Source organism: Copadichromis virginalis, linkage group LG7, assembly GCF_057382275.1.
Source record: "Copadichromis virginalis isolate Kocher_CV1m ecotype Utaka linkage group LG7, C_Virginalis_male_GT1.1, whole genome shotgun sequence".
In the NCBI taxonomy this organism is placed as follows: domain Eukaryota; kingdom Metazoa; phylum Chordata; class Actinopteri; order Cichliformes; family Cichlidae; genus Copadichromis; species Copadichromis virginalis.
In genome coordinates this window covers 22,401,841-22,418,015 of record NC_140624.1, presented here as the reverse complement: position 1 = coordinate 22,418,015, position 16,175 = coordinate 22,401,841, and the positions used below count along the sequence as shown (strand labels likewise).

Sequence of the window (16,175 nt, the reverse complement as noted above, 5' to 3'; positions counted from 1 at the left end):
CTGGGTATTTGTATGACTCAGCAAGAGTAACAACATTTAATTGTAGGATGCTCAGAATTTGTGGCAGAGGTGGAAAATTCCATGTGCTTGATCTTTTCTAGTCTGGGATAAAGGAGTGCTAATTGTATTTAAAAGTATTTTAAAATTGTGAAAAAAGTGCTAATCTCCCCTCTGTTTTCAATCCACCCGATACACTCCAAAACCACTTTAGGTTTGTGATTTTCTCCTGTGTGGCAGTGTGGATCTTCATCATGCAAGAACAGCACAGTCTACAGAGATTTCAGTAATACTGACAATTTTTAATGAATAAGTTATTTTGATTGCTTGTGCCCGATGTACATTTAATTTTTAACAACGAAAATTGATACTGAGAAAAATGGCAGAACTAATGATATAACTTATGGTACTTAGGAGAAAGCTGAAATTAGTTAAGAAAATTAGTTAGGAAAAACCCAGGAGCCACCAAGGCTCGAGCTTGCCATGAACAGAAAACATCTCGAATGCCATTGTCATTGTCCAGACTAAAGTGACTTTTACATCACTACTGACTGAGTCGGTGCTGACCAAGACTCCTCCAAAATCAACACCTTTTTGCTTTTCAGCTCCCCACATGAACAAGCCAAATGCCTTCAGGAGAAGAACAAATATCTAGGTAATTGGCCACAATGACAAGAGGTATCTTTGGAGGAGTAAAACGGTGAAACTTTCAAATTTAAGAAGACTGCATCAGCTGTACCAGCATGGTGGTGGTAGCATGATGGTCATCACTGGACAAAGTGGATGGAATAGTGTAGACGGACTGTCTCCAAATTCCTCAACAACAGCTAGACAGTTGAAATTTGCACACAGTTGGGTGTTCCAACTCAATGGTCCCAAACACATATCAAATCTAGTTTTGGAATGCAGGCTAATGATAAAATTCTGGAATGGCCCTAAGTGGAATAAGCCCAGACCTCAACCCTACTGAAAACTCTTGGTTTTGCTTGAAAACCAGGTCCATGACAGTTCAAGGTCAAGAAAAGTCAAGAGAAGTGGTCAAATATCCAGACAGTATTATGGCAGATGGTTGTTGATGGGTACCAAATCAGCTGGTCAATGTGAAACTTGGTAACGGGCCTTTAACCAAATATTCCTGAAGGTGCATTTATATATTTGAACCATCATTGAACAAAACATCTTAATTGCTGAAGTGACAGTGAAGCGATAATTCCATGTGTGACGATATCCTTTATTAATGTCATCCTATTTTTTTTAAGATGGTCTTTTCTAAAATCACCTGCATTTCTTGTTGTTGTCTTGATTATCCCCTTAGTATTAGAAAACATCATACATCCTCATTATCATGGTCATAAAACACAAGATCCTCTACACCTGAAAGTCCATTGTCCTGATGCATGGTCAATCACGGAGATAAAGAAATCCCAAAAAGTCGATTCTGTTCATCAGGAAACGCTACGTCCAGATGAACAGAATCAACTTTTTAGGAATGAAAGTAAATTATATCTTCCTGAGTTGTCTTGGAAAATACAAGCACTTAGCAGCTTCCCCATCAGCATCTGTGCTGCCACTTCCCTCTGTTTGGTTTCCTGGTATGAAAAGCTGAGTGTGGCATCGGGCCAAAGCTGGTAGGAAACTGGAGGCACCGCATTTGGTTTGAAGAGGAAGGATCCACTCCTGGAAAACAACAGCTATTTTAAATCAGGTCTGTAACAACACAGACAACTTCTCTGGGAGTGTTATCTATAAAGAGTGGAAAAGCTTTGTTGTTTCTTCTAAAATAAATCTTAGAAGGTATTTATTTGGCATGTGATGAAGGGCTTTTATACAGGGATGTTCCCCTTATTTTGGCATTTTATGTTTAATTGGCGCTGATTTTGCGTTTGTGTGTATAAAAACATAAGAAATTGTAGTGTTTATTTGTTATTGCCGTTCATTTTATCCTCTATCTATTAATTAAGTTGGAAACTCACTTTAAGCCCTGCGCTTCAGTCTCCTGTCAGACCTTTTACTGAAGCCTTCGTCTCTAATCACTACAGTCACACTGAAACCGTCTCTCACACACGTCTCTTGTGACTAACGGTCCCTTTCTGTGAGCAGTCACTGTTAATGACAGTGCGTGACTGCTCATACTGACACCATCATCTCCTTGGCTCTTCCATCGAACACCACAAACTTAAACCCACACAGCCGTCCTTTTCTCTTTCATGTTGTTTCCCGGAGCTCTGGGTCCAAGCTTTGCTCACCTCTGGGCCTGAATGTTGATGCCTTGCTGAAATTATACCCCCAGAAAAAGCCTCAGTCTCCCAGCATTTCACAGGGGCTGATGGCATTTGGGGCCCCAGGCTAAAACCTTTCATCTTTTTTTTTTTTAAGGAAGAGCACTGTTTTGGTTTCTTCAAACACACTGAGATAATGACTTAGAGACACATAGAACGAGGGGAAACGTCTGTCACACTGGCTGAGAGTGGGGGCTGCATGAGCTAGCATGACACTGAGGAGAGGTTTGCTGGATTGTAGGAGCTTATTGATGACTGTTTGGACTGCTGCTAAAAAGTGAAGGAGCTTCGATTTAATTTGGGAGCTAAGTAAGTTTATTGCTTAACACGAATCCAGAAATGTCATTCTGAGAAAATACTGAGCCTGGATCTCAAAACACTTATCTGGAAACACCACTGGAGCTGCTTTTGGGTGCCAGTGTTAGTCAGTTTCATTCTGTGTTTTTTGGTCCAGACTGAAAGAATCCCAACAATTGCAAGTATGTATGTTCACGCTCTATAAAAGATGAATGACTCTTGCTCAACATGAGTTGTTGTGTGAGATGTTGTAACATCGTTGACAGAGTATACCGTGGCATTGTTTGCACATTTTGTAGTAGCTTTCACAATCCCTTTAAGGTCACCTTATTTAATGTCATATATTTGTGGGTGGTCTTTGTCCTTCAAGCTTGTGCCCTCTACCTGAGGCTTATTAACATCTGCTTGCTTGCTGTCATTCAGTTCATGTTTGTGTGCTGTTCCTTGAAGCAGCCCACTGTGGAGCCTCACAGATGAGGTAGAAATTCACTTTTTGTTATTGCACACTATAAAACGGCAGTCCCAATAAAGAAACCGATCCCCGCTTTTGAGCCCAAGATAAATATTTACGTTGAAACCAGAGTATATTTCTGATGGTAATGAACATAGTGAAGGCAATGGTAGAAAAATCAGGAGGGTGCGAGCTTGAAATAAGTACAAAAAAGCCCTATTATAGGGGGGAACATACAAATATGAAAAACCTGTGAAAATTTAGAAAAAAAAAGTATTTCATGACATTGGGCAATAATGTGAATGTAACGTGAGTAATAACATAACTGTCTCAAATACAACAAGCAGTAGTTTGGTTTGTGGCTGGAAAGAAGGGAGGAGGAGGAGGAACAGGATGAGGGTTTACTGGCATGTGGGCAAACCACAACTGATGAAATGTTCCTGGTGATCCGGATCTGGGATTTCTGCCATTAGATGATTATCAGCCATGACTGTGATATTATTGCAGTTGAATAGCTAGCAAAGATACATAAATTCACTACTGACATTGAAATGTCTGTGAGTTCTTAGAAAGTCGCAAAGTGAAAATGTATGCTTCTTGAAAACTTCATGGATTGCTGTGTGTTGTTCTCCGGCACAGTTCTCCATATATCCTAATACCGGTGGCAAACCTTTCACTTTTCTTTTCCCAGACAATAAGTGTGACTCTGGTTATTCTCTGCCCTTTGTGGTTTGAAATGAAATATCTCGATGCAAATGTCTCAAAGCAATTAAGTGGTTTGCTAACATGCTGGGATTCTCACAGAATGGATCAATAACACTAAAGCAACTGAGCTTGAAGGTTAAGGTCATTAATGTTGCCATTATGTTTTATACAGGAATACCTTTTAATGCCTCCATTTGTATTTTGTGCACCTAAACCATTTCTTTTATGTACAGTAGACATTCTGAAAGTTCTAAAAGGGCAGTTAAAGAGGGTTTTGTAAAAGTATGTAAAATATATTTCATAATTCCTGACTGTTACTTGTGACAAAACATTTTTGTCAAACTTCCCTGTCACACAGATCTGTGGTTTTGCATGATTTTTAGAAGTCTTGTCTATGGGCGACCGTGGTTCAGGGGATTGGGAAGTTCATCTGTAACCGGAACGTTGCCGGTTCGATCCCCCAGCTCTCTTTGTCCTGGTAGTTGTGTCCTTGGTCAAGACGCTTTACCCTACCGCCTACTGGTGTTGGTCAGAGGGGCTGATGGCATGATATGGCACCCTCGCTTCTGTCAGTCTGCCCCAGGGCAGCTGTGGCTGCAACTGTGGTTTGCCTGCACCAGTGAGTGAATGAATAGTGGAATTGTAAAGCGCTTTAGGTGCCTAGAAAAGCGCTATATAAATGCAATCCATTATTAATCTCGTTGATCTCAGTTATGTTGCTACATGAAAAAGAGAAGAAGACGCAACATTATCTCAAAATTTAGAAATTAGCAGTTACATCAATGTCAGACTCTGAAGACTTGAGAAAACATCCAGCACCTGGAGAGCACAAACATCTGCCAAGCTAGCTCGCTCTCTGGGAAGAATTTCCTTTTAAGGGAGGAGCGTTGTAATCAAATATACTTTTAAAAAAGTTTGTAGTCCAGTTAAAACAAGCACAAAATGCAGGCTTTTGTTATTTTGCCTGTTCTAACCCATTTTAATATACTTCACATAATTTTGATTACAATTATTTGTTATTTATGTGGATGTAGTGAATGTGTAACACTTATTTCATTGTTAAGTTAATTTGTTTAAATGTCCAGTAATAAATATCAAGTCAAAAAAGCTTTTCATCACAAGTTTATTCTGTTTTTAACATTGTCAAATTATTATTTACTGAAACAGTTATAACTTCTTACCGTAATTTGATGTCATACATCAACTATAATGTCATTGTAAAATAACATGATGCATAGAATCGTCATTTATCATGTACTAAATAATTTTAAGCTGTCAATGCAAACAATGGTAGTAAAAAGCAGAGTCTTAAATAGCTCCATATATCATTATTATCAGGTTGACCTTCAGATCAATTTATTGATCCTGAACTAAAGGTCAAGGGTCAAATGTGATGATATTTTAAATGCCTACACTGTACTTTCTATTTGTTGACAATGTCGATTTTCAACCAATAAATCGTTAGCTTGACCTTAAAAACATTGATGGATGTAAAACAAATTTTAATGGATTGTCTACATGACTCTGCCCTACACCTCTATAAAGTTTTATCAGAATTTATTCAAAACTTTTCGAGCTATCATGTTTACAGACAGAATGATTACATGCACACACACAAATGGTACCATTTAGAGGTAATAAAGAATACCTCCTCCTTTCTTCTGTTTTCTCCATCACTGAGACCATAACACCGATTTGTGTGTGTGTGTGCGTATTACCTTAATTACAAAAAATTTATTGCGGGAATGAACTGATAATTCATATACAACATTTGGACTCCAAAAGTATATTATCTCCTTTTAGTGTATATATGGGCCTAATATGGCCATCAAACAGACCTGGGGGGTCCATTATCAAGTCAAAACTCTGATTTGTCCAGTTAATGTTCCTCCACTTACAAAAGTGCACTTTCTTAATGGTAACTTTCTTATCTTACCAGTTAAGTATACCAGTTACTTGTATACTAGTTAGCTTTAAGCAGTAATGCAAAAAAGGGGTTGATTCTGGAGGCATTTTTGAGAGAGCTGGGAACCTTTGTGTTAGGGAGTTTTTATTGTTTTATTTGCTTATGCTTCAAAAGTTATGTTATACATATTTCACCAGACAGTTTTCTGTAGAAACAGGAAGCTGACCCTGTGACACTGACAAGAGACCAGCACAGAAATACATATCCGCAGAAGTTGACTTGCATTATATTATTCTTAGAAATTGACCTGCAACACACATACTCTGTGACACACACACACACACAGCTTGCATGCAGACAGACATCAGGACCTGCGTAACAGGAAATGTGATTATATTTGCATATTGACGATGTAACCTATAAAAATAAACGAATACTGCAGTTCGGTGTGATTTGCTCTGAGCTTTTCACCCGTGCCGCACGTTGTCAATCTTAAGTGTCTCAGTGTTGTTTACTCACCTGACTGTTTGTTAACTGTAAATCTCTGACACTTTGTAATGATATTGGTGTGTAGAGGCTTCAGAAAGCCATCAACAATCAATCTCAGACTGATGAAGTCACAACTTATGTGGCTGGTATGTACAATAACAGTTAAACTATGTAAACTTTAGAAATAAATACACGTACAAGAACATAAAAAACATTAATGCAGATGGCCGCCCCTCCCTGAGCTGGTTCTGCCAGAGGTTTCTTCCTGTTAAAAGGGCTTTTTTCCTTCCCACAATCGCCATTTGCTTGCTCACACAGGGTCATCTGATTGATTGTTTTGAGGTTTCTCTGTATTATTGTCAGGTCTTTAACTTACAATATAAAGCAGCTTGAGGTAACTGTTGTTGTAATTTGGAGCTGTATAAAAAAACTGAATTGAATTATATTGCTTTTAAATCTGAATGGATATGGTTTGGTTACATTCTCCATACAGTAACCGTATTTCACAAAAGCTGATAAACTTTTTGTACTGGGCATTTCATGTGAACCAAATTACATGTGAAAAAGTTTTGAGACATACATTTTTTACTAAAATGAAAGCGTGTGTTTAAACTACATATGTCTGGCCCTCGGTGTCATTCTCAGTGTGGCGACTGTGGAAAAACAAACAAATTGTATGACTAGCATGTACATTGTTTACTCATTAAAATCCATTCTTTTAATGTTTTCCAGGGATTTGGGTCAACTTTTTCCTCAACATCCCCAAATCCACTACCACACCCCCCCACCATCTGCAGGAATAGTGGCGGGCTTGGGTTTCTGTTATGCTGGCTGGGTGTTAGTGAAGTCACTAGAAAAACATCAGTGGCTGCAGAGGGCTGCCCACAGAGGAAAGCATTGCGTGCAGAAGATTATTTTTTTGAAGGGACTCTGTTGGAGGATGATCATTTGGAGGATGGTGCTGTCGTGCCAGGGCAGTTTCAAGGTTCACCGTGTAGCAGTGTCAAGAGGGCAGCTTCCATATGCACCTTCAGCCCTCACTCAGATATTCAGGCGGCGGCACATTTTACAGGCCTCAGTGGAGAACTGGAATTGCTCTTGTTTCCCACAATGTCTCCTTTTGTTTCAGCTAGTGACTGAAATATGAGTTCATATGGCAATATTTTTTCCATCTTACTTGAGGTCAGGGCCAAACATGGCATGGAATATTTTCTGTCAGCCTCATTATACACGAATCCACAAGCTGACAATGACTAATTTTACAATACTGCAGAGACTAGGCAGCTTTTACATGTCTGTAGGTGTTAATAAGATATAAATAACTTATTTGTTTTGCTCTTCTTTAAAGGCACCAGATTTTGAGGATTTTTTTCTTTAGAGCTTGCACTGACTACTACAAATATAATCTACCTGCACTGTTAAATTTTAATTAGGCTTTGAGGATTTTTCTCTGTTTTGAATTTGCTCTAAACTTTAGCTGTGATTATGTGAATGAATGCTTACATGAAGCTACAATGTCTTCAAGCTATACTTAAACTCTGCGAAATAACAGATAACATAGTTGTTATCTGTTATTACACAGCTACATTTGTGTAATAACAGATCAGGTTTTGGTTTTATTTTAAATTTTGGGTTTGTTTGGTTGGATTTGAGCACATTTTTGTGAGGTCTTAAAGAGGTTGACTGGACTGAACTGACCCCTATAAATTTTTTGTCAAATAGCAGGCTCCATCTGTATGCAAGATGTAGTACACTACGTGTGTGCTGCAGTCATATTTACTGTTTAGGATCTTATTCCATGTGGCATCATAAACATAAGAATGTTTAATGCAACCTTTTACTATTGAAATTGTGTGAGATGGTCAAAATGTTTGAACTGCTCACTGGATAACTTTTCTCAAGCAAAACTGCTTCACTACTCAGGTTTACTTAAGGTTAGACAGATAAAATGCTACAAAATAAAATAAAAATAAAGCAAGAAGCTTGATTTAAAAGTAATTAAGTTGAAAAAGAAATATTATAACAGTAGGCTACAATATTGCTCCTAATCCAAGGCAGTTTAGAAAGCTAGGGTTGTTTTTTTAAATTTCTTTTTAACAATATTAATGTGGCCTAGTTGTTACTTTTAGGACACATAAAATAGGCGAAATTAAACTTAAAGTGGAGGAAAGGAGTTATGTGGAAGCTAAACTGAAACCCCCGAAGGAAATCTGGGCAGTTAAGAGGTGCAATGAAGGGATTACAATCAAAAAATGTTGGATATTATCACATTTATTACAACATGCGAGGCTGATACCCCGTCAACGCCCTGGTCTTTTAACTCTGGACACTCCCATTAGATTACTGAAGTCTGCAAAACAGATGCTCATAGTTTTCACGGTGTCCAAGTTAAAACATGGTGAAGATCAGGCCTTTGCAGTAGTAAATCACGATCACATCCCAACCTTTTTAAAACCCGTTTTTGTTCTCTGTGCTTTAAACCAGGAAGTCTTCTGATTGCTTTTACATGTTTATTCGTGTTTTATTTTAAAATCGATTACTTCACTTGAGTTGACCCAACTTTCCAAATGTATTTTCCATTTAATATGAAAACAGTTTCTCTATACTTACACACAGAGATATTCTCTTTTATAATAAAGGCTTTTGAGCATTGGATTTAGCAGTTTGGCTCACTTGCAAAGGCAAACTAGGCTGCATGCACTAGCATTAGTTTGGCACTCTTGTGTTGACGCATCAGAGTCGGTAGAAAAAGTTATGACGTGCTGCGGCGGCGGTGTCTCCATTGCAGGACGATCTCATTGGTTCATCGGTGATGAGGTCTTTGCTCGAGATGCCTCAGCTCGTGACGTTGGCGCGCGCTCCCCCTGACTGGTTGGCTGGTAGGACGGTCCGGTGAGCAGAGACAGAGGATGAGGAGTAAGTGAAGCGAAGACACGTTCAGCGGACAACTGCTTTTCTGTGAGTGAGATTTGGATTATTTTTGTATTTTATAACTGGTCCCATGAACATTATCTTTTATTCAGGTGGTAAAACAGAAGGCTTTACTTATAAAGGTGACATAGCCGGTTTCAGAGCTGAAACCTTTTAATGTTTTCGTGAAGATAAAAGAAGGCTTATAGTTTTCTGTTACTCAGGAAAGTTTAAGCTAATACGATGAGAGATTTGTCGGCATTTGTCTAACGACCGAGCTGTTAGGGAAAGTTTCTTCCGTCTCTTCAGTCTGTGCATTTGCTTTATTTGACGCCAAGAAATGTGAAAGGATCAATGAGAGTACTTTTACACAAATTCATTGAAAGTGTTTCGCAGACAGTTTTTTTTCCTAATAAATCTTATTTATTTATTCTGACTTGCGTTTTAACCGATAGTGTGTAACTTTCTCAAGCACAGACACATATAGATCGTTCGAGAGCGTTTAATCTGTGGCGCTCAGCTTAATTGTGATAGTCCTGTTGGGTATTTTCGACAGCTTTTAAGCTGAAGGAGCTGAATGAGCTTTGCTGCAGCCATGCTCAGTCTACCGCGCCCCCTTCTGGTCACCTGCGTGTATCTCCTGCTGCTGCCGGGCTGTCAGGGCAGGATCCTCGGCTACACCAATGGTTTTCACTACCAGGACATCAGCAACGGGAATGGACACGGAGAGAGTAGGTTGTCCGTGTGTTTGTGTGGACATGATTAACACATTCTGTGGTACATGCATCAACACACAGCTGGTCGGAACTAATTAGGATGTGGGAAAGCAGCTGTAATTTATGAATTTACAGGCAGTCATCCAGGGCTAACAAAACAAATACTGTTAGTAGTGAGCGATGTGTGTTCGTGTTACATGTAACATGTGTTTTTGGGATATTCTTTTATCTTCTTTTCTCCACATTTCGGTAAACACATCCATGTTTCTGTAACTCTAAACAGACTTTACAGACTTGAGTATCGTCTAATCAGATTTGCATTGTTACTATGAAACTCAAAATAATTTGGCAAATGGTAAACATGCATGCCGACTGTGCACTGATTATCATAGTTTTTATCTGTAAAATACAGGCTAATAATATAAACCATTTGGGTGAAGGCACAATTGACCTTCATAGACTTCATACAGGAGGACAACGGGGGAAGGTACAAGTTTATTTTGCTGTGATGGTGGTAAATTTCGATAAAAACCTTCCATTTAGACTGGCTCTGTTTGCTTTAATTCGGCCTTTTAACATGTTGTCTTTCTTCTGACTTTTCTAGTTTATTTTAATGGGATTCGTCTCCACGTGGAATCCCCTCAGTCTTCAGTGTCAGCCACTAGGGGGAGCACTGTCACCCTTCCGTGTCACTACCACTATGAGCCTGAACTGACTATACCACGCAAGACCCGTGTCAAATGGTCCTGGTTGCCTGCCAACACCATGACTCCACAAGTTTCTGCTGATGCCTTCTTCAAGGAGACTGAGGTTATGGTTGCCATGGGAAGCCGCCACCGCAGCTACGGCAGCTTCCGTGGCCGCGTGCGCCTGCGACGCTCAGCGCCAGGGGACATGTCTCTAGTAATCAATGAGCTACAGGTCAACGACACAGGAAGATATCGCTGTGAAGTGATTGATGGCCTGGAGGATGACAGTGTGACGGTGGATCTGGAGCTACGGGGTAAGATTTTTGTTTTTGAGTTTGGGCCTCAACGTGAGTCAGGTTGGATTAATTCTTGTGGGGGCCACAAAAAATGCTGTGGACTTTTGGTTCCAAGAGCAAGAGGGAGCTGAACTCAATAAAATCATAAATCAATCAAATCAATCATCTGTGTTAGAATGGAGACCTCTCTATGGTTTCACCCTACCGTATAGCTGGATTAGGCTCTACGCTTCCAAATAATAATGGTACTTCTAATAGCAAAAAAGTAAATTATTATTTGTTTCCTAAATTATGAATTGATTTTATATTTGAAAACATTTCCATAGGACCATATAAAATGTACAAAATAAGTGAAATGAAGCCCAAGTCTTATATGCTGAATGAGCAATTTTCAATAAATGGGTTTAAAATCTGAGCCCAGTATCAAGTTCTGTTTGATCTCCAACAGTACATATTGCAAAACAAATATTTAATTAATCACATTACCATAGAATAGCAGATTATGCATATTATTTTAGGGCCTTCAACAGCCCTGAGTACCAGAGACATCATAGTATTTGAAATCATCAAATAGATTAACAATAACAGTATCTAGTTTCATCTAGTATCTAGTATCAGATTGGACTTGCAGTTTTGTTATTTTTATGCAGACAAAGTTTGTGATAAACGTTAACTTGTTAAACAAAGTGAAAGCTTAAGAGAGGATTCACTGTAAAAGGACAATGAATAAGTGGATTTATTTTTCATAGCAGCTTTATAGGCTATAAGGTGCTCTTGTTTGTAGATGTATTTTAAGAATATAATAATGTATTTTGGTGACCCTACATTTCCCGTGAAACTTGTGGTATAGCTGTGTGCATGTTGGACTCCACAAGACCTGTCCTTTGTCACATTGTCAAGGCACAGTCATGCTGCGGAGGGTGTCTTGTCTCAGGATCTTAGTTCTACTTTTTATAGATGATATGATTTTTTTTTTTTAGCATAATCAAATGATAGGCTCCAGCTTGAGCTGTGTGTGAAGCGGCTGGGGGGAGAAATAGCACTTCCACATCTGAGGCCAGGGTGAAATATGCCCACTCTGTGTCGTTGATGACTGCTGTGGGGGACTACTACCCTACTTGGAGGTGTTTTCATGTGAAATGGCACTTTATAAATGGGAGTAAAATGTAACCTATTTCCATCCAACAATCTTCTTTTTTTTAAATTTGCAAAACAAAAATGAAAAATGCTGACTTTATTTTTTTACCAGTCATAAATGAAAAAAAAGAGGATTTTCTGAACTCTACATTTCAGAATATACTTAAGATTTGACATGAGCATTATTTGAGTTGTATTTTGGGGTTTTCTGATCATGTTGAATTAAAAAAGAAATGTACTCATTGAGAAACTGTTGTAATACATTGTTCCTTCACATACAGGTGTGGTGTTTCCTTACTACTCTCAGAAAGGACGCTACCATTATAACTTCTTCAGGGCCCAAAAAGAGTGCCAGGATCAGGATGCTACTTTGGCTACATTTGAGCAGCTCTTTACAGCATGGGAGGAGGGGCTAGACTGGTGTAATGCTGGCTGGTTGGCTGATGGCACAGTGCAGTATCCAATCACAATCCCACGTGATGGTTGTGGGGGCAAGAACTTGGCTCCTGGTCTACGGAGCTATGGACAACGAGACCGTGTCCTTCACCGATATGACGCTTTCTGCTTCGCTGCGTCTGTTAAGGGTGAGTATGAGCATGTTTGAGTTCATTTTTTTACATCTAAAAATTCCAGGTCATTACAGTTTCTTCAATGATTATTCTCTTCTGGATAGGGACAGTTTACTTCTTAGAGAACACAACCAAGCTCAACTTCACTGAAGCAATCCAGGCTTGTTCCAGTGATGGAAGTCAGATTGCCAAAGTGGGCCAGCTGTATGCTGCATGGAAACTGATGGGATTGGACCACTGTGATGCAGGCTGGTTGGCTGATGGAAGTGTCCGTTATCCTATCACAAAGGCCCGGGCTAACTGTGGTCCATCACAACCAGGTGTGCGTAGTTTTGGGTTCCCCCCTCAGTACCTGAAATTCGGTGTCTACTGTTATCGGTCGATGCTCTGTTTTAACGCGGGACAAATTAAACCATACTAATAGTGAAGCAGGTTAAAGCTCTGCTTGAGAGGTTAGCATTAGATATAGCCTGGATGCAAATTAGCAGTTAGCCAGTTTATTCCTCTCTGAGCTATTTTAAAGTAATGGAATTTGGTTTATCTCTCTCCATCTCAAATAGACCAATGACACAATTGACTATGAAGCAACTGTTAAACTAACTGTGGACATCAGTCTTGCCGACATGTCATTGTTAAACATGTAAATCCAAAATCATGGGTGTTATTATGTTGCTGCAAGAGCATTCACTCTTTGTTCCATCACTCTTTTTCCTTCACACCTGTCACTATCCATTTGACAGTTGTTCCTGTTTGGTACACAACAGATGCTGATATGTCTGTGGTCACAGCTGGGTTTCCAGTTTATCTCAGAGGTGTTAGTTGGGGTTATCATCACTGTCTCAAGGCTCACCCATTGTGCTAGGTATTGCCAAAGTCCCAGCACTGGGACTTTGGCAATACCTAGCACAAAAAAGTAGATGTGTACATATATCATTAGAGTTGGAGGCACCATTTATTTGACCTGCAGAGAGTAAGTTTGACCATAAACTCAGCCTGACACCAAACAACATGAAAGTACCCAGACAAGCAAATGTTCATATACTGTTTGCCGCTAAGTGCAACATGTCTCAATCACAGCAAAATCTTGCAGTAAAATGCACAAGGCCATTGTTTATTCCTGCAATTAAATGATTTGTGCTGTCAGTTTCCATCTCTGCTAATTTAACTTTAAACTTTCTGCAGCTATTTTGAAATTTGGTTGAAGGTTTTTGACATTGATCCACCACTAATACTGATTCATTTGATGACTCATTTCAAGCTCAGGGAAGGTGTACAGACTCAGAAAAGTCCTCTTCCCATCCAAAGTATTTCACTGGTGTCCAATCATAGCTTTCGTTTATATTTCTCAACCATATAATTCAGAAGTTTGCACTGACCCTTTAACCAAAACAATACAAAGATTAAAAAAATAATCAGTTGTAATAGCTTTATACCACAACCACAGGCTTTTGTGGAGCATCTTAATGGTTAAGGGAGTAGATTTTATTTCCCTCTAAGATCTTTCCAGCTGGTCCGCAGTTTTCTGTCTTACATTTGAACATTTTATACAAATATAATGTGTTTCTTTTTATTTTTAAAGGCTGATTAAGAATTGTGTTCTCTGTTGGAGGAGGAAGTTCTGGTTCTCGGTATTACACTACCCTATTTATGTTCATTGTCAAAGAATATTTACATACAAACATACCTTTTTTGTTTTCATTATGTCTGTGCATTTGTACTACTTTCTACAAACTAATAAAAATACTGCTGTGAATACACTTTCATTTGAGTAACATTTTTTTTATGTGGGTGGTGTTACTTAAACAAATTCCTTTAAATCCTGCTGTTAAAAAACCTACGTTAACATTTTCAATTGTTTAACTACATCAGCGACTTCAACACCAGTGATGGGTGATTTTTCCACTTCCTCCCCAGACTATGCTTACAGTAAAGAAGTCATGGTACTGAGGATCTCCTAAAGGTGTTCTTCCTAACTATATTCTCGGTCGAAGTCAGGAGTGTCCCATCTCCACTGTCAACGGTGTATGTAGAATACCACTTCCCCTGATGGTAGGACCTCAGTAACCATGCTCAGGCAGGGTACACTGGACCCTTGATTTGTTCCACTCACCCAGATTTGCTGAACCACTCTTTGTTTGGCCCCACCGCCAGGGAGACATGGGAGACCGTATCAGGGGCAAGTTGGCCATAGCTCATGAAATCTTGCACAAAACCCTCCACCGTGATGCGGTGTTGATTCACGCAGGGGTATACAAAATAGAAAAAGAGTGTCAGAAGCTGAACATTTAGGATAGTGTGAAGCAGCTCATAGGTCTTTGACTCACAGATTACCTTTACACATACTCATATCATCATTTGAAACTTTGGCTTTATTTATTATGAGCATCTAGTGCTGTAAAGGAATATACAGAAGGGGAAATAAGTTTGCTCACTTCTAAAGAAATGAACATTCTCTCATTTTTATGGTAGTTTCATTTTAAGAGAGAGAGATAGACAATCAAGAAAAAACACAAAATATATAAAAGTTATAAATTTATTTGCATGTCATTAAGAGAAAAAGGTATTTGATCCCCAACGGAAAACTCGACTTAGTACTTGGTGCAGAAACCCTTGATGGCAACTGCTGGAAGTAGGAAGACGTTTTTTATAGATGTTCACCAGGTTTGCATACGTATCATAGATTTTCTGTAAGATTGAGGCCGAGTGTCTGGTGACTATGCCACTCCATGACCTTAACTTGTCCTTCTTTAACCACTTCTTTGTTGGCAGTATGTTTTGGTTCATTTTCATGCTGGAAGACGCATCCATCTTTAGACCTCTGAAGGAAGGAGGTTCTCGGCCAAGATTTTACAGTATGTGGTCCCAACTTTGGCTCCTGAATGTGATGAAGTCGTCCTGTACTATTAGCAGAAAAACAGCCACAAAGGATAATGTTTCCACCTCTGTGCTTGACTGAGGGGATGGTGTTCTTTGGATCATACTCAGCATTTTTCTGTGGACAGTTGTGCTTTATCTATACTTGATGATTTATTGATTGTGATGTGAGACACAGCCAATAGGTGGGAGACTGAACTCTGTCTGGATTGTAAGGTTCAAATACTTATTTCACTCAGTGACATGTGAATAAATGTATTAACTTTTATGTAACACATTTTTTTTCTGGATTTTTGAGTAAGTATTTTATCTTTCTTTATTAAATTGTAACTACCATAAAAATCTGATTAAATTTTTTTCATTGTAATTGAGCAAATCAATGACGCAATCTTACAAATTCAGCAGGGGACCAAGTAATCATTTCCCCCATTTCATATATATGTGTATATATATATATATATATATATATATATATATATATATATCGGGGGTGGTCCCCGATTACCACGGGGACCACCGTTACCTTCACATCCTCTCGAGCTCTTCTCTGAGCCCTTTTTTGCCGTCATTGTGAATGTTGGGTATCGAAGAATCCATAGGTCCCTCATCCTATTCATGTAGCCCCTTCCGGCGGGGTTACTTGCGTAGTAGCATTCCAACAACGCCCATCGATGCCTTCTTGTTCCAGTAGCCCACTTTTCGTCAGGGTGTCCTGGTTCCTCAACACCTGATGCGGACCTTGTTGATCCGGGCGACATCCGAGCCGGCATGCCTTCATATTTATCTGTGTCGCTCATGTCTGCGGTAGGCTTGCTTCGATAGGCAGGAATCGAACTTGTGATCCTCTGTTCCAAAGGCGT

General features: G+C 39.2%; 1 protein-coding gene across 1 annotated transcript; it reads left to right on the top strand.

The window, feature by feature from the left end:
* Window positions 1-8,959: 8,959 nt before the first annotated feature.
* Window positions 8,960-14,204, top strand: hapln3 (hyaluronan and proteoglycan link protein 3). Its single transcript, XM_085462503.1, has 5 exons — window positions 8,960-9,082; window positions 9,591-9,765; window positions 10,355-10,753; window positions 12,154-12,456; window positions 12,546-14,204. Exons 2-5 carry the CDS (start codon window positions 9,612-9,614, stop codon window positions 12,860-12,862), a joined length of 1,173 nt encoding a protein of 390 aa, XP_085318629.1. The 5' UTR covers window positions 8,960-9,082; window positions 9,591-9,611; the 3' UTR covers window positions 12,863-14,204.
* The last annotated feature ends 1,971 nt before the right edge of the window (window positions 14,205-16,175 follow it).

Coding starts and splice junctions, on each gene's coding strand:
- hapln3 (XM_085462503.1), top strand. CDS start 9,612: ATGAGCTTTGCTGCAGCCATGCTCAGTCTACCGCGCCCCCTTCTGGTC. Junction 9,766..10,354: donor CGGGAATGGACACGGAGAGA/GTAGGTTGTCCG, acceptor TGACTTTTCTAG/TTTATTTTAATGGGATTCGT. Junction 10,754..12,153: donor GGTGGATCTGGAGCTACGGG/GTAAGATTTTTG, acceptor CTTCACATACAG/GTGTGGTGTTTCCTTACTAC.